This window comes from Budorcas taxicolor, chromosome 13, assembly GCF_023091745.1.
Source record: "Budorcas taxicolor isolate Tak-1 chromosome 13, Takin1.1, whole genome shotgun sequence".
In the NCBI taxonomy this organism is placed as follows: Eukaryota; Metazoa; Chordata; class Mammalia; order Artiodactyla; family Bovidae; genus Budorcas; species Budorcas taxicolor.
Window position 1 is genome coordinate 59,219,445 of NC_068922.1, and position 17,763 is coordinate 59,237,207.

Genomic DNA, 17,763 nt, shown 5'->3' on the forward strand with positions numbered 1-17,763 from the left:
GAAATGAAAGTGCGTGTTCACATAGAAAACTGCACACAATTCTTCATAGCAGTCCTGTTATCATAAGCGAAAACCACAAAAGGCTAAAATGTTCCCCCACAAGTGGATGGTTCAACAGACTCAGCAGCAGACAAGCATGAATTGTTGGCATACGACACCACCTGGATGTATCTGAAGGGCTATATGGAGTGAAAGAGGCCAATCTCAAGGGTCGCATACTGTGTGACTTCATTCGCATAACATTGTCATAGAGACGGAAACGAACTGGTGGTTGCCAGGGGTCAGGGGAGGTGGGGAAGGCTGTTGAGTGTCTCTGCCAGGATAGTGTAGTTGGGGGAGGGTGGGTCCTCGCTTCCACACCAGGGACAGAACAACACGGAACTCTCCCCACATACTGTTGCAACATCTGTCTTCTGGTTCTGTGATTGTTCTCAAGTTGCATAAGATGCAACAGCTGGGGAATCCAGGTGAAGGGTCTAAGAAGATACTCTGTTACCTTTGCAACTTTCTGCAACTCTACAATTATTTCAAATAAAATGGTAAAAAATGTGATTATGGTCAAACAAACATGTCAGAGCAGGGGGAGGTTTGGTCCCTGGGCCAATTGTTTGTAACTTCTAGCTTCAAGGAGCAGGACAATCCTATTCTTGATCCGCCGCCATTATTCCTTTGGTCCCATTCTCCTGGTTCAGAGGCCAGGGACTAGGTCAGAGGGAGTGTGGACTTGTCCTCCAAGGCATTGGGAACAACAATGGTGTTCAGCAATTGGGAATAGAAAGATGGGGTGTGTGTGTGTGTGTGTGTGTGTGTTACTGATTTTCTACTGCTGTGTCATAAACTATCACAAACTTGGTGGCTTCAAGCAACACACATTTATTCTCCTACAGTTTCTGTGGACCGAGAGTCTGTGTTCCAGTGGGTGGGCTCCTCTGCGAAGGTCTCACACAACAGAGGTCCCCTCTGACACATGGTCTGGGGGCTCTTCCAGACCATGTCCTTGCAGCTGTGTGACTGAGACTCTGGGCTTCTTTTCTAGCTGTTGACTGGGGACTGTTCTCGGATCCTGGAGGATGCTCTCACATCTCTGCCTCATGACCCACCACCTCTGGCAGTGGCCTCTTCAGGCTGCCAGGAGAGGGTCTTGGCTGCAGATCCTGCCAACCCTCCGAGTGAATCTCTTCTGACAGAGACAGCAGGTGTAGACGACTACAGCCATCTGGTGGCTTCGAGCTGCTGAGTCACTGTAGAGCGCAGAAACCCTGGGGTTTCAGCTGACACTCAAACAGCAGAGGTGAGCGGCTTTGTGGGGCTCTCGCTCCTTGATCTATATCTATTACATTTTTGCATGAAAATAATGAATGAAATAGACTGGGGCGAAGAAAACACTATTTTCTAGGCAACACCGGGGTCTGCAAAGCTTTGTGTTAGTCAAGGCAAAGACTCGGGACACTCCTTTATGGGAATTGTTAAATCCACTTGTACAGCAGATTTTGTTCTAATTATATCCTAGATAAACTTCCTATAAGAAATTTTGATGTTTTGCTCTTTCATAGGATTCCCATCAGTTAGCTGGAACAAAATGACACAAAAATGATACGGAATTACATTTTTGCTTATCAGACAAAGAGGGGATGTTTGTGAAGGTTATTGAATATATCAGATCCTAGTGAACATATTTTCTGTTTGTTAACATATAAATTAGGACTTCCCTGGTGGTTCGGATGGTAAAGAATCTGCCTGCAAAGCAGAAGACCCAGGTTTGATCCCTGGGTCAGGAAGATTGCCTGGTGAAGGGAATGGCAATCCAATCCAGTATTCTTGCCTGGAGAATTCCATGGACAGAGGCGCCTGGCGGGCTACAGTCCATGGGGTCGCAAAGAGTTGGACATGGCTGAGCGAGATTAGCATAAACTAGGATCAGCAAACTTTTTCTGTGAAGAGCTAGTTAGTAAATATTTTCAGTTCTGTGGGTCATAATGGTTTCTGTGCAGTAATTCAACTCTGCACACAGAGCACAAAAGTCACCATAGGCAACATGTAAATGGTAGTGTGGCTCTGTTTCAATAAAAATTTATCCATGGTCACTGAAATTTGAGTTTCATGTAATTTTCATATCATGAAATATGATTCATCAGTTGATTTTCTTCAACCATTTAAAAATATAAAATCCATTATTGGACTTCCCTGATGGTCCAAGTGATTAATACTCCACGCTTCCACTGTGGGTGGAATGGATTCTATCCCCAACCAGGGAACTAAGACCTTGCCTGCCACATGGCGTGGCCAAAAGTATTAAAATTAAAAATTAAAAAACCACTGTTAGTTCAAGGGCTGTTTGAAAACAGGCAGAAGCTGATTTGACCTGTGAGCCGTGATTTGGCAACCTTTCGATTATCTCCATTCTAATCTAAAATATGCCCCATGTTGACATCACAGGTTAAAACCAAGGCCTTTTTTCCTTATCTGCATTTCTTTAGAATGTGCTGGGAAAATAACTTGCTTGAAAACACCCAGAAGGAGTACAGGAGACACCGAGGAAACATCTCAACTCCTTCCAGTTTTTTTTCTTTCTTTTTTTTAATATTCTGAAAGTTGAAATTAAGACAAAAAGCAAAGGGTTCAGGGACCACTTTTCAAAGATAGGGTGACAATGATGAGAGGGGAAGAGGTGGGCAGGTCTAACCGGAGGTCTCTCAGACACTGCGTGGGACTGGTCTTGAAGATGGTGCTCGAACCACGAGGATTAACTCTTTTTAGCCAGATGGAAGGCAATGGAGGTTCAAGCCCACTTTAATTAGGTGTGAAGTGGAAATAAGGGAACTTCCAGAGCGGACGTCTCTGCCTAGGCCTACATCTGCTCGTCCTAAAACTATCAGGGTGGCCTATATGAGGCGTCATGAGCTAATAGAACAGCCCAGGGAAAGTGTAGTTTCCGTTAGCCATACGAACATGCCAAAATACCCATATTTTAATTATTTGTTTTTTTTTGGCACACTGCAAGGCATGTGGGATCTTAGTTCCCCAACCAGGGATCAAACCCTTGTCCCCTGCAATGGAGTCTTAAACACTGGGCTGGCTGCCAGAGAAGTTCCCCAAATATCCATACTTTAAACAAGTATTATAAAGAACATTCAGGAGACATAAGAGATGTAGGTTTGATCTCTGAGTCGGGAAAATCCTCTGGAGGAGGCATGGCAACCCACTCCAGTACTCTCGTCTGGGAAATCCTGGACAGAGTGCTCCATGGGGTCGCTAAGGGTCAGAAACAACTGAAGCGACTTAGCATTCACGAAGAATGTTAACACTGACTGCTTTGGAAGTTCCTGATTAGCTTGTCTATATCCAAATGACATTAGAAACGTGGTTTAAGTCTCTGTTTTTCTTAACCCACTTAGATACATGTAACGTCAGTTTGTAATAGAAAAAGTCAATACGTTAGACCCACAAGATAGAATAAATAAGTCTGAAGGTAAGAAAATGAAGTGAGGGACTTCCCTAGTGGTCCAGTGGCTAAGATGCCACATTCCCAATGCAGGGAGCTCAGGTCAGGGAACTGGATCCCACAGGTCGCAACTATGACCAGGAGCAGCTAAATTTAAAAAAACCTTAAAAAAAAAGAAAGTGAAGTGAATCCACCATCTTCCGGACACACACACCTCCTAATTCAATCATTTTATAACTTTAAACCTATAATTAAAGTTGTCCTTTGTAATGTAGTAAATTAGAGAAAAAATAGTTTTCTGCCCCTTCCAAAAATAGCTACTATAAAGATAAGCTATTACAGAAATAATATTAGCATCTTATCCCAAAATCTCCCAAGCCTTATTCTACGAAGGCCACGGCACAGTGGCCAAGCTTGTCACCCAATGCAAATGTCACTGTCCTCACGCTTCTCTCCACCCTCAGCTCTAGAGGAGCTAAGAAACAAAAACTGTAACGGCAATGGCTTCTGGCCTCACGTTTTTTTTTTTTTCTGGTTTAAAAAAAAATGAGAAAGGAAAAAGGTCACAAATTCGAGAATTGCTTTTCTTCACAACAGTTTTATAGTTTGGATACAGTTTGTCAGTACCAAACTTTTCCTCTCCTTCTTGGACACACAAACCCACTCAATCGGCAAAGTCATCTTTGCCCCAAATCTCATATATTGTAATGTTATGGTGTGGGTCTACATTCCCTAAGTTCTGAAGCCTGAAGTGACTGCTGGTTGCCATGCTGACTTTCAGATTCCGCACCCTGGACACAAATTTCACAAGGTCCATCTCAAGCCGGGTTAAGCTATTGAATGCATGGTTTTTGTTGGGTGAAGTGTTTTTCCTTCCTGGAGGGCGAAATGTACAGCCCCGAAGGGTGGGAGGAGTCTGCACCTGTCAAGAAAGATATTCAGGGTGAATGATACCATTGACAATGCTGGTTTGTGTTGACGGAGTTCTAAGAGAGTTGGGCTCACCTGAGAGAAGTTGGCTCTAGCATTGATCTAGTCAAAGGACTGGCAAATGATGGCCAAATCTGGCCTGCCAGCTGTTTTTGTTGATAAAGCTTTATTGGAACAGCCAGGCTCATTCATTTGCCAATAGTCTATGACTGCTTTCATGCTCAAAGGGCAGAGTCCTTGCAAGAGGCTGAATGGGCTACAAAGCTGAAAATATCGACTATGTGGCCTTTCGCAGAAAAGGTTTGCCAATCCCCTGCTCCCATCAGTTTGGACACAGTATCCTGGAGCTTTGGGTTTGTTGAAGAGGGAACAAGCCACCATATTTCTCTTCCCATCCCCTTCTCAGAGCTCTTCAGCCACTTCATGGACAGGCTGTTACTTCTTTACACCTCTGACCCTTTATGACAGATCTCTTCCTTTACTTGGAATAATGATATCACTTCCATTCAGTTCAGCAACTGGTAATAATTCAGATGCCAGGGAAATGAAAAGTCAGGGGCAGTGAATCTGGCTCTGTAAATAATTTTGACCTGAAACATACGAAGTTCTTGAATCTATCCTCATTTGAAAAAAACCTGATTTAACAGGATAAACACTGAGCCAAAGTTTTAGTTGCCTAATAAACAAAAGGTGGCCTTCAACTATAGGAGTCCCAACCTCTGTGAGCTCAGGTCTAGTTTTCTCTAAGGATATGTGGGGAAATGAGTTAACTAGCACACTCAGGACTGGGAGTAGATACTCCACATTCAAACTTGTTATACCTAACAACAGTCTTGCCTGTAATAACGAGAGCATCTCGTTCTCGAGTCTGAGTTTTCTGAGATGGAATCACTGTGGAGTAACAAACGGAGCCACCCTTACCTTCTTCTTCTCACCATCTCCTCGAAACTTCAGTATCATGTACAGCACAACAATAAAAACGAGCCAGAGCCACTTGCTCCCAAGCCAGCTTTGGGTATGCTCTGGTAGATTCTGCCGAATTCGAAAGTGCCCTCCGCAGGGCACCTTCCCCTGGGTTTCTTTGGGTTTATCTCTCAGAGAAGAAAACATAAAGGCATAGCCGCAGGACAGACACAGAGGCAAGAACAAGCACCATTTCAGAGACTGCATGGTGAGCAGAGGTGGTGCAGGATGTGGCTCACAGTGTGCTGGTATGCCCTTGTACCTGGAGACAGAGGACCAGGCAGGGCTGGATCGTTGGTGATGTCACAGAGGCCCCCCCCCCCCAACCCCCACCCCCACCCCCGCTGCCAGCCAGAACCTGCTCTGGCCATTGTGATGACTTCAGGGTGGAAGATAAAGAGCCTTGAGGGGGTTGCCTGGGAGTAGGATTTAAAGGGAAATGGCATCATTTCCAGCAAGCAGTCGAAAAAGAGGCCGGGAGTGACAAAATGCCATCTCCTTGCCAGCGTATGCTTTGAGCCTGGTGCTCTACTGGGAGGGCGGATCCATCTATTTTTATTTTTCCATTTGTTGAATCCAGACACTGTGGTGAGCAGAGCAGACTCGAGGCATGTGCCCCCGTGGAGCAGAAAGCCGAATGGGAAAGAAAGGTATTAAACCAGAGGCTGCGAACTAGGAGCTACTCATGTGTTTTGCGTTGCCTGTACTGTTCTGAAAAAGGATTGTGCTCAGTCGCTAAGTCGTTCGTGACTCTTTGTGACCCGGGGACTGTAGCCCGCCAGGCTCTTCTGTCCATGGGATTCTCCAGGAAAGAATCCTGGAGTGGGTTGCCATTTCCTCCTCCAGGGGATCTTCCCAACCCAGGGATCAAACCAAGTCTCCTGCATCTCTTGCTTTGGCTGGGGTATTTAAATGGGGGTGGGGGAGCTCCATTTACAAAGGTCAGATTTCTGATTTCCTTGAAAAGTACGGAAGATCTGGTAACACAGGGCCCCTCTCTGCTGGAGCCAAGTAGGAACCGCCCCTTCGGAGGCCATGTTCTACTTCCCCACCACCTCCTATCACCTCACATCCACACTCACTGACATCACCTGAGTGTACAATGCCTGGCTTAATTAAGAGTATCATTTATTTCATTAAAATTGTGATAAGGGAATTAGGAAAGACCTTTTTTGCTTTATTTTTACTATAAACTGAAGACAAATCAACATTTGAGCATGTTTTACATGACCAGTTATCAAATGGTCACAGTATGAAGTGTGCAGTTGTTAATTAGCAAACTATGTCTGAGTTTTAGACTAGTAAGTACTAATGGCTGAGATGAAAACTGAAGAAAAATGCCAATGTGAAGTTTGTGAATAGCTAGCCTTAAAGAAGCTCCATCCTTTTAGGTGATCTTTTTTTCCTGTTAGTTCTTTGGAAAAACAATGGAGATTGGACATCTCAATTTCAAATGTAAATGAAAACTAACTTTTAATATTTAATATAACTGCTATTGAAAAAAGTGAAAGTGTTAGTTGTTCAGTCATGTCTGACTCTTTGTGATCCCATGAACTGTAGCCCACCAGACTCCTCCGTCTATGGGATTCTCCAGCCAAGAATCCTGGAGTGGGTAGCCATTCCTTTCTCCAGGGGATCTTCCAAATCCAGGGACTGAACTGTTATTACAGTGAAAAAACAAACTGATGAGGGAACTTCCCTGGTGATCCAGTGGTTAAGACTCCAATGCAGGGGACACAGGTTCGATCCCTGATTGGGGAATGAAGATGCCGCAGGCTGAACGGCATGGCCAAAAAAACAAAAAAATTGTGGTAAGAAATGAGAGCTTTAAGAGTGCAAGGGGGTAGCTGGAGGTTAGTTCAGGCAGGCAGGTTTTCCTGAAGAAGACATCCGGGCAGAGTGTGAGGGATGATCAGTTGGCTGGATGAAGTGGGGGAAAGGCTGACATCCAGGCAGGTCTGGGGACGGTGAGGCAACAGGGGAGCCACGGATAGAGGCCACCGCCAGGAACACAACCAGGCCCACAGGCCACTGCGTTCGAGACCACCAGCTTCTGAAAGTGACACAAAACAAAAAAAATCCCAACTAGTGGAACACAGGGCTTGCACCTGTTCCGCTGGGTCATCTGATTCACACTTATTCCTCGGAAAGACTTCTGCTGCTACAACCCAGGGTCCACGGGGTGTCTGCGCTCAGCCTCTGACTGTGTCGAACCCAGGGAAGTTTTGTGAGAGGATGTGAAATCAGAAGGAGAGACAGAGGAGAGTCGGACGTACCACACAGGCTGACTCGGGGCTCACACTCCCCTTAGCTTCAGGGGCAGGGGGCTCCCGGGTAGAGAGCTTACAGGAGTGTGAGACCCCAGGGTTGATCAGAAATAGGCACGGTGATCATAACTAGATGTATCTGTATGAAAATATAAATAAATGGTAATTTTCACATCTCTTTTGGAAAAAGTCCGCAACAAAAATTCACTGATGTTAATATAATCTGATGAAAATGCATCTATATTCACATATCCTGGGGTCCAACGCTAGCCCAGAACGCTAAGGCAGAGGACAGGGTGACAGAGCAGCCTGTCTTCGGCTCTCCAGCCCCTTCCCTCCCCAACCCCAGGCTGCTCCCTCCCGCTTCCAACCTCCTCTCCCAGCTCCTTTGGCTGCTTTTTAAAAAAGTTTATTTTCCTGAAGTGTAGTTGATTCAGTGTTGCGTTTCCTCTGCCTGCTTTTTAATGGAGCCCCATGCCCCGGACCTCCTATAAAGAACCATGTCAGTAACATGCCTCTGTCTCCAGAAGGCAGGGCTCGCAATCCTGATGCTCCTGCCTTTAGAGCAGAGTTTCATTAATTATTGACTTTAACACACTTTATGCATGAGACATACCAATTTTATGTCCAGTTTCCCTTTTCATAATCTGCTGAGAGAGAACGTGGAATTGACATGACGTCACAGAATTACTGTCACTAACAATGCAATGGCTGCAAGTTTCTTACTCAGATATTAGTGGAAGAAGGAAAACACAGAGGTGAGAGAAAAAGCAGACTTTAGACTTAATTTTTGTACCAAATCATCAGGTGCGCAACTAAATCTCCTTTCTCACCACAGCGATGGAGCAAGGAAACCCCCTAAGTCCCCTGCTCTGGTGCAAAACACTCCCTCCCACAGCCCCGCAGGCAGAATGTACTTGCAACTCAACTCGTCCTTTCTCAAGTTCAGTCTCACTGGGCTTATTTAATTAATTAACCACTGGCAGCAAAACCATGAAAATTTCAATCAAAATGAGCTGACCACACACCCAGGAGGAACCTGGAGTCTTTACTTATTTCGAGCATAAATATGCAGCCAACATGCTCTTAGGGCCGCGGGAAGGTCCAAGTGCACAGAGGGTGGAGGTGAGTGGGACAGGGTGACGGGCAAGGCCAGCGGGGTCACAGAGTCCCCACTGTGCCTGAAGGCACCGTGCCTGGCTCCAGCTTTAAGGGGACGAGCAAGTGCACCGGGCCCAGCTGAGGCCGCACCGCTGGCCTCAGAAGCAGTAGGATGTGTGGGTGACCCAGTGGGCCGACTCCTCCTTGGAGCGCTTGGCGGAGCTGTGGGTGGTGAAGAGAGACTTGTAAGCTTCTGACTCTTCGCTGTCGGCGATGGACCTCTTTGCGGCTTTTCCAGAAGCGATCCCGTGTGCTGCTAGAAAAACGAAAAGCTTTGAACGTTGAGGCTAGGGCTGCAGACCATTCCAACCATCACATTCTCGAGAGGCCACCAAGCCCAGGAATTTCCCTCCTCCTTTCTGGGGAGGAATGTTGAAATACAGTATCTCAATCACCAAGCCCAAAAAACAAATGAAGCTGCTCTATGTAAATCTGTCATTTAAAATCAGCTTAATCACTACTTGCACTGGCCCCTGCTTCAGAGACTGACATACATGAGACCCTGAGGCCAGGTGGCTGGTATGTGGAGGGGCAGCTGGAACCCATGAACACAAGATGACTCACTCCTCACCTCATCCATCTGTGCTCCTCTTCTTTGTGAAATAAATACTAGGGTCTCTAAATTCTGGACTAGCCACCAAACAGCTCCTGGTTAGGAGGCCAGAGGAGGGAGGCTGGCTCCAGCGCACATCTGGTGCATAGAGAACCCAGCCTTAAATGGGGAACGACCGAGTCAGGTCTTTGGTCTCTGCACCCCGTTCGCCTGGCCCTATGAGCAGGCTCCTCAGGAAAACTGGACAATGGCACGTGTGAACACCCACTTCAATCCCGACAGGTCTTCTGCTCCAAGGTGAATCAACTGCTTCCTAGTCGCCCCCCAAGAGAGCTCAGGGAGCCCTCAAGAGAGCTGGAGACATGATCAGGATAAGCTCCAGTCTTCAGAGTCACCCCAACAAACAGTGACACAACCACGCGGGTCTCCAGCCGTCTGAGTGGCCCACAGTCGTTTCAACTGGACCCACCTGCACTTTTGGGAGCCGAGTTGGTCTTCTTCTCTCTAGTATCAAGGCTGGTTTCTTCGGGCTTCCCTGTTTTCATTTTTGATGGTCCTGGGGTTTCTGTGAAAAAAACAAAGCAAAACAAAACCAAAGCAGGAACTTATTTAGCAAAACAGGCCTAAGGTCTTATTTTTGCTAAATAAGGACTTCTTTTTAGCATCTCACCTTCACTGACATCTGATTTTGAGACAGACTCTGCTGCCTTAGGTTTCTTTGTTTTCTGTGGAAAGAAAAGGAGAGAGTACATGTGCTCCAATTCACTGATTTTAACGTCCGTGTGGCTGCCACTGCCCTGGGAGTCCAACTTCAGGCTGACACAGGTCGCCTAGGGCAGGGCTCCCTCTGAAGATGACTCTGACCCTCAGCCCTGCACCTTGGTCCTGCCTAGGTGTTTCTGGCTGCACACTTATGCCTCACGCAATACACATCTGGAGAGATCTGCTCAGCTGTACAGTTATATTCCAAAACCACATCCTCAGACAATTTCAATGAGGAGGACAAGTTTTGGTGAGAGCAGTCCATTTTAATAGTGACCACTACACACATAAGAGCAGTTAGCTGGATAATAGCATAAAATCCAGACAGGATAACTATAGACTGAATCCTAACCTTTTCAGGAAGACCTCTTCAAAGTGGTCAAAATGCTCTGACATTTGTGTATTTAACTAAGGACTTGAGGCCTGTACTAAAGAACATTTTAGCCAATTCTCAACTGTGGATTACTTCTGTTAGAATTCTGTTGCTCATAATAGTTAAGCTGGTCAGCAAAAAATTAAGAAATGAAACTTCTAAAAACCACACAGCTGGGCTTCCCTGCTGGCGCAGTAGTAAAGAACCCACCTAACAATGTAAGAGACACAAGTTCGATCCCTGAACTGAGAAGATCCCACAGGCCGAGGAGCAACTAAGCCCGTGTGTCACAACTACTGAAGCTCGCACACCCTAGAGGCCATGCTCTGCAACGAGAAGCCACCGCAATGAGAAGCCCATGCATCACAACTAGAGAAAGCCCACGCAGCAATGAAGACCCAGTGCAGCCATAAATAAACATTAAGAGAAAAGGAATATTATAAACCACACAGCTGATTCAATCATAGGACAAACAGGACTCTCTTCACTAAGGGAATTTACTTTAATCATGCCATTTCCTTCAGTATGCAAAAGGTGGCGCTAAAGATACACAGCCTAACCCTTTCAGGAGGCTCCCATATTTAGAAAACATCCCATCTCTAGAAAACATCAGAGACCCTGCTCAGGCAGTGGCCTCTTCGTCTCATAATGTATAGATATGCCATGTGATTCATAACACCTGTCCAAAACACAATGTCCTGTTCATTTCAAACAGGCAAGACATGCATTCAACTCTGAGGGTAACATATCATGGTTCAAAAATAATACAGAAAACTGACTTCTAAGCTCTCCACTCACAGCTAAGGTTATGATGTTTGAAAAGCACGGGCAATGGGGCATTAGAAAGGAAATGCTATGTCCTATTCTTAGCTGTGGGTATATTGGGGAAATATTTTGGTTTCCTGGCAGCCGTCTCTAAGAGGCATTCCCAGAAGCTCCAGGGAGGACCCTGCGGAGATGGGCAGGTTAGCTCCACTGGGCTTTCAACAACTTGGCGGAAGCCTGGGACACAGGAGACAACTAAGGTAAGAGGGCTATGACCACACCACCATCTCTACTAACACTTCCTTCAAAACACAATCTTCCCCTTCTGTGCTTTCTAAAAACTGAACTTGATTGATAGTAGCAATCAAGGACAGGCAGATCCTTTTTGGTAAATGTCCTCTGTCAAAAATATCTCAAACTTTTTCTTTTTTTGCTCGTTTGATAATGAGATCACAGCCATTTAAAAAACCAACTTAAAATGAACTCATTTATAGATTTAATTGCTCCTAAACCTAAAGTCACCCCTTTAAAACACAGAGTGGCTCTTTATCCTCATGAATGTTGTAATAACCCAGTATAAGACCACTTCGGGCCGGAACACTTCTATTGGCATTTGATCACAGAAGTTGGACACAATTTCCTGTACTACAGAATAATTCACACACATTATTTATTTTCTACCTAAGTGAGACAATAAGAGGAGGAAACCCAAATGGTTTAGCTCTTTCTGAGAATGGTGGACACATAATACCAACACTACATTCTCAAGCATCAGGCTTTTAAAGTCCCATGGGCATGAATTACATATTATTTGACAGTGATACAGTCCTTTCTCTATTATGCACCTTCTTCTATTATGATTTTTAAAAAAGAATAACCTGAAAAATCTTTAACTATTACATCACTGGTAGATGTACTCCAACTGCATAAAAACAGGCAGGCTATTTTTCCTTCCCCACAATTTTATGGCCTCAATTTTCTAGTATTTTAGGCATTCTTTTGCCTTAGTTCTGAGGACATGGAAGTTACTCTCACATTTAACCTAAACCTAACTTTTTTTTTTAAGAATGAAAAAAGACCATAGCTATCACCTTTAGTACTCAAGAAATAACAAAATTTACTGCTGGATACAGAATCGATGGCATATTGAACACATTTCTTAGCTGATCAATTGTTTTGAGCCTGGGGCACAGAACAAAGCCTGCACCCCCATACCCCCACCCAGAGCGTTGCCTGCAGTTGATACTCACCGAGGCACCACTCAAAACAGGTGGGCGGGAGGAGAGACCAAGCAGCGGCTCCCATGGTGGGAAGGCTGTTCTCTACTCTCCTGCCCATGCCCATCCCCTGCGGCTGGGCTGACCACTCCTCCCTCCACACTGATGAGGAAGCCGAGTGCAGAGCAGACCATGGAGCCCAAGCTGCGAGGAATGTTCCTAGAGCCCAGGCTCTTCTAGCTCATAAAAGCCACCTCCATCACAGCAAACCCTGAGGGCGCCGCCAGCAGTGTGGTTGTGGGGTTGCAACAGGCTCCAGAGCAGGGGCCATAGCTGGGCAGGACCTACTTTTGCCCAGACTCAGAGGCTAAGGGAAAAGCCCAGGATGCGGTACCTTCCCCAGCTTGGCTCGCAGCCGCCTCTCCTCCATCCTACTCTTCAGCACTTCCACGTCTTCCTTGGTGCCATTGAGCACGATGACGTCATCCTCCTGGAAGGCAGCCCCACACTGGAGAGGAGAGAGGAGAGAGGAGAGAGGTCCCGTGAGCACGCGGACAGCAGCGATCCCAGGTCCTGGCTCTCAGCCCAGCCACTGGGCCTCCTGTTGTTTTCCCGCCTGCACCTTGGCTTGATCAGCTGCGGAGGTCCCGCCCTGCTTGGGGAAGTTTCCAGGCGTGGTTAGTCCAGCAGGCCTTGGCTGGTGTCTGGGAACATGCACTTCTGGAGGGTTCTTCCCATTTCCAAACTGTGCTGGACTTTTGCTTACAGTCTCCACCTCCGCCGCTGGACCCGACCTCTGGGTGCACAGACCCGAGCACAGGGTGGGCATTTAGGAGATGCCTGTTAAGGACTCACCAGCAGGACTTAGTGAGCACCTACTGCTGCCTCGTCTCATGACGACAGACTTAATACGAGCCAGTGAGGCTCACATACAGCGGGGCCAAGGCTGAAAGGGAAGAGACCAGGGGACCTCACATTCCAGACAGAGGTCACAGACCTCTGTGGCCTGGGACCCGCCTCCAGTTTCCATTCAGGAGTTCCGGGGTTGGGACCTGGGAATCTGCATTTCTAATGTGATCTCAGGTCCTGCAGGTGCTGCCTGTGGGGGAACCAGGCTTTGAAAACTACGGTTCTAGAGTTTAGGGGGTTGGCAATTGGGGCAAATGAGCTGAATTACAGCAGGATGGGGGAGGGACCATTCCAGAGACACAGCTTCTTCTCAGCTCTGTCCTGGGCTGCAGTGGCCACTGGCATCCCCACAGGGACCTGCATTTGCAGCCGCTCCCTGGGGAGCCCGTGCTGCTGAGGACAGGGTGTGGGCGAGGGGGCATGGAGGACCTCTTCCTGTGGGCCCTCCGGAGTCTCTCTGCCTAGACCCTGGCCTTAGTTACCACCTCTGTTAAATGGGAATAAACTGAACTCCCAGCAAGAGTAACACTGAAGGGACTAGAACGCCGAATTGGGCACGGAGCCCTCAACCATCCGCAGCTACTGTTGCAGCTCTGCATTTTCCTGGAGCAGAGCTTCCAGTATCAGCACAGGTGGAGCTCCAAGACACAGCCCTCTGCACCATGCTCTAACCAGCTTCCTTAGGCAGAAGCACTGCCTACCCCGAGTTCCTCATCCATGGATTCAACCAACTTCTGACTGAAAATACTGGGGAAAAAATTTTTTTTCGTAAAGTTCCAGAAAGCAACACTTGAATACTATTTAAATAGTTACCACACATCTGTGCAGGGCAATAACTATTTACACAGACCCACAACTATTAACATAACATTTAAACCGTATTTACAAAGCATTTACTTTCTGTTAGTAGTAGTGTTAGTTGCTCAGTCGTGCCCGACTCCTTGCGACTTCATGGACTGCAGCCCACCAGCCTCCTCCATCCATGGGATTTTCTAGGCAAGGATACTGGAGTGGGTTGCAATTTCCTTCTCCAGGGGATATTCCCAACCCGGGAAGGTCATTAGGTATTATTATTATTCTTACGTACATTCTATTAGGTATTTTATATTAAGTAACCTGAAGATGACTTGGAGTATATAGGAAGATGGATGTTGGTCATATGCAAATACTACACCATGCTACATAAGGGACTTCAGCCTCTTTGGATTCTGGTATCAGCGGGGGGGGGGGGGGGGGGCGCGCGTTGCTGTCCTGGACCAACCCCCTAGCCCCCAGCCCAATAAGAAGGGCTGACAGTCACATGGCTGAGTTCTCCCTGCTGGGAGGTGTGCACCCGCATGTGGGGAAGAACGCAGAAGGAAGCCCCACAGGATTCCTCTAGACTGCCTGAGTCTCCATCCCTCACCATGAGGGCTACACACCCCTGCTGGATCAGTGGACAACGCTGGGCCATGAGGACAGCTGTAGGGGCACGTCCAGTGGGTCCTACTAGTCCACTCTGCCTGGAATGGTAAGAGACCCACTGTGCCCAGAATCTCTTTGATAAAGAACATTCTCAGCACAAGACTGTTGCAAGTGCTGTTCTTAGAAGCTGCCAAAGCTTTCCCAGCACCTCCCAACTCTCCTCAGATACAGCCTGGGTTATTTACTGTGGTTCTGGGTCTAAAAAGCATAGCTTCAGGTCAAAGTAAGCTCATGTTTGGGTAAATTTTCTCAACTGAAAAGACATTCCTTTGACCCACCAAGCCCAGGGTTGGTGCCACAGAGATAGTTCTGTGCACAACGAGAGAGGGGTGTCCAGTCTGGCGTCCAGCCAGGGATGCCCCTGGAGAACAGTGAGGCTGGCAGGCCAGGGGAAGGGAAGAGACCCTCTGCAAGGGCAGAGTCCCCCTAACCCAGAAGCCCCAGGTTGTGGGAGATTTGGGTAGAGCCTCCCCCTGGAAGTGTCTTCCTTGGAGAGACAATGGGAGAAAATCTGCAGAACAGAATTGAGTGGTAGATAAGGCCCAGTGGGGCTTGGGGCTGGGTTCTGGTGTCAGTAACCCTCCTGAGCACACAACCGTGAGGCAGAGGTGTGGCGTCTGCTCTATCTGCTCCGTCACAGTCCACGTTGTCCTCCTCTGGGGGCTTTCTGTGCCTCCTTCCACCTTCTGCCATGCCCCACTGCCCTGGTCTGATCATGTCAGCAGCCTGCAGCCTCCTCCCCCTGCACGTGACTGCTTAGTTGCCCGTGTATAATGGTGGGCTCTGCCCTGCCTACTGCTGTGGCGTGCTGCCCCCAGCGTTGTACTCTTAGAGCTGACTTAGCTGCTAACACCACCAAGTCAGGAACTGCTCACATTAAAATTCGCGGTATCTTGCTCTTTGTCTCCAAAATTTAAAAGAACCACTAATGAAAGAGTGCTTTGTTAGAGCAGCTGTGAAGAGATAACCCACGCCCAAGGTAAGAGAAACCCAAGTTAAGATGGTAGGTGTTGCAAGAGGGCATCAGAAGATAGACACACTGAAACCATACTCACAGAAAACTAGTCAATCTAATCACACTAGGACCACAGCCTTGTATAACTCAGTGAAACCAAGCCATGCCTGAGGGGCAACCCAAGATGGGCGGGTCATGGTGGAGAGGTCTGACAGAACGTGGTCCACTGGAGCAGGGAATGGCAAGCCACTTCAGTATTCTTGCCTTGAAAACCCCATGAACAGTATGAAAAGGCAAAATGATAGGATACCAAAAGAGGAACTCCCCAGGTCATTAGGTGCCCAATATGCTACTGGAGATCAGTGGAGAAATAACTCCAGAAAGAATGAAGGGATGGAGCCAAAGCAAAAACAATACCCAGTTGTGGATGTGACTGGTGATAGAAGCAAGATCTGATGCTGTAAAGAGCAATACTGCATAGGAACCTGGAATGTCAGGTCCATGAATCAAGGCAAATTGGAAGTGGTCAAACAAGAGATGGCAAGGGTGAACGTCGACATTCTAGGAATCAGCGAACTAAAATGGACTAGAATGGGTGAATTTAACTCAAATGATGATTATATCTACTGTGGGCAGGAACCCCTCAGAAGAAATGGAGTAGCCATCATGGTCAACAAAAGAGTCTGAAATGCAGTACTTGGATGCAATCTCAGAAACGACAGAATGATCTCTGTTCATCTCCAAGGCAAACCATTCAATATCACAGTTATCCAAGTCTATGCCCCAACCAGTAACGCTGAAGAAGCTGAAGTTAAACGGTTTTATCAAGACCTACAAGACCTTTTAGAACTAACACCCAAAAAAGATGTCCTTGTCATTATAGGGGACTGGAATGCAAAAGTAGGAAGTCAAGCAACACCTGGAGTAACAGGCAAATTTGGCCTTGGAATGCGGAATGAAGCAGGGCAAAGACTAATAGAGTTTTGCCAAGAAAATGCACTGGTCATAGCAAACACCCTCTTCCAACAAAACAAGAGAAGACTCTACACATGGACATAACCAGATGGTCAACACTGAAATCAGATTGATTATACTCTATGCAGCCAAAGATGGAGAAGCTCTATACAGTCAACAAAAACAAGACCAGGAGCTGACTGTGGCTCAGATCATGAACTCCTTATTACCAAATTCAAACTTAAATTGAAGAAAAGTAGGGAAAACCGCTAGACCATTCAGGTATGACCTAAATCAAATCCCTTATGATTATACAGTGGAAGTGAGAAATAGATTTAAGGGACTAGATCTGATAGATAGAGTGCCTGATGAACTATGGAATGAGGTTTGTGACACTGTACAGGAGACAGGGATCAAGACCATCCCCATGGAAAAGAAATGCAAAAAAGCAAAATGGCTGTCTGAGGAGGCCTTACAAATAGCTGTGAAAAGAAGAGAGGCGAAAAGCAAAGGAGAAAAGGAAAAATATAAGCATCTGAATGCAGAGTTCCAAAGAATAGCAAGAAGAGATAAGAAAGCCTTCTTCAGCGATCAATGCAAAGAAATAGAGGAAAACAACAGAATGGGAAAGACCAGAGATCTCTTCAAGAAAATCAGAGATACCAAGGGAACATTTCATGCAAAGATGGGCACAATAAAGGACAGAAATGGTATGGACCTAACAGAAGCAGAAGATATTAAGAAGAGGTGGCAAGAATACACAGAAGAACTGTACAAAAATAGATCTTCATGACCCAGATAATCATGATGATATGATCACTAATCTAGAGCCAGACATCTTGGAATGTGAAGTCAAGTGGGCCTTAGAAAGCATCACTACGAACAAGCTAGTGGAGGTGATGGAATTCCAGTGGAGCGGTTTCAAATCCTGAAAGATGATGCTGTGAAAGCGCTGCACTCAATATGCCAGCAAATTTGGAAAACTCCGCAGTGGCCACAGGACTGGAAAAGGTCAGTTTTCATTCCAATCCCAAAGAAAGGCAATGCC

General features: G+C 46.6%; 2 protein-coding genes across 3 annotated transcripts in view; both read right to left on the reverse strand.

The window, feature by feature from the left end:
- Positions 1-4,106: 4,106 nt before the first annotated feature.
- Positions 4,107-5,542, reverse strand: FAM209A (family with sequence similarity 209 member A). Its single transcript, XM_052651356.1, has 2 exons — positions 5,294-5,542; positions 4,107-4,364 (listed from the first exon to the last, which is right to left on the reverse strand). Exons 1-2 carry the CDS (start codon positions 5,540-5,542, stop codon positions 4,107-4,109), a joined length of 507 nt encoding a protein of 168 aa, XP_052507316.1.
- A 3,072-nt stretch (positions 5,543-8,614) lies between these two features.
- Positions 8,615-17,763, reverse strand: part of RTF2 (replication termination factor 2) — a 46,063-nt gene continuing 36,914 nt past the window's right edge. The window contains exons 6-9 of one of the 2 annotated variants that reach the window (XM_052650853.1): positions 12,828-12,941; positions 9,987-10,041; positions 9,786-9,881; positions 8,615-9,016 (exon numbers count right to left, since the gene is read on the reverse strand). In XM_052650853.1, coding sequence (XP_052506813.1) covers positions 8,862-9,016; positions 9,786-9,881; positions 9,987-10,041; positions 12,828-12,941 — 420 coding nt within the window. In that variant the 3' untranslated portion in view covers positions 8,615-8,861. Of the gene's footprint in view, positions 9,020-9,785; positions 9,882-9,986; positions 10,042-12,827; positions 12,942-17,763 lie in introns of both variants that reach the window. The other variant, XM_052650852.1, reaches the window with a different exon arrangement.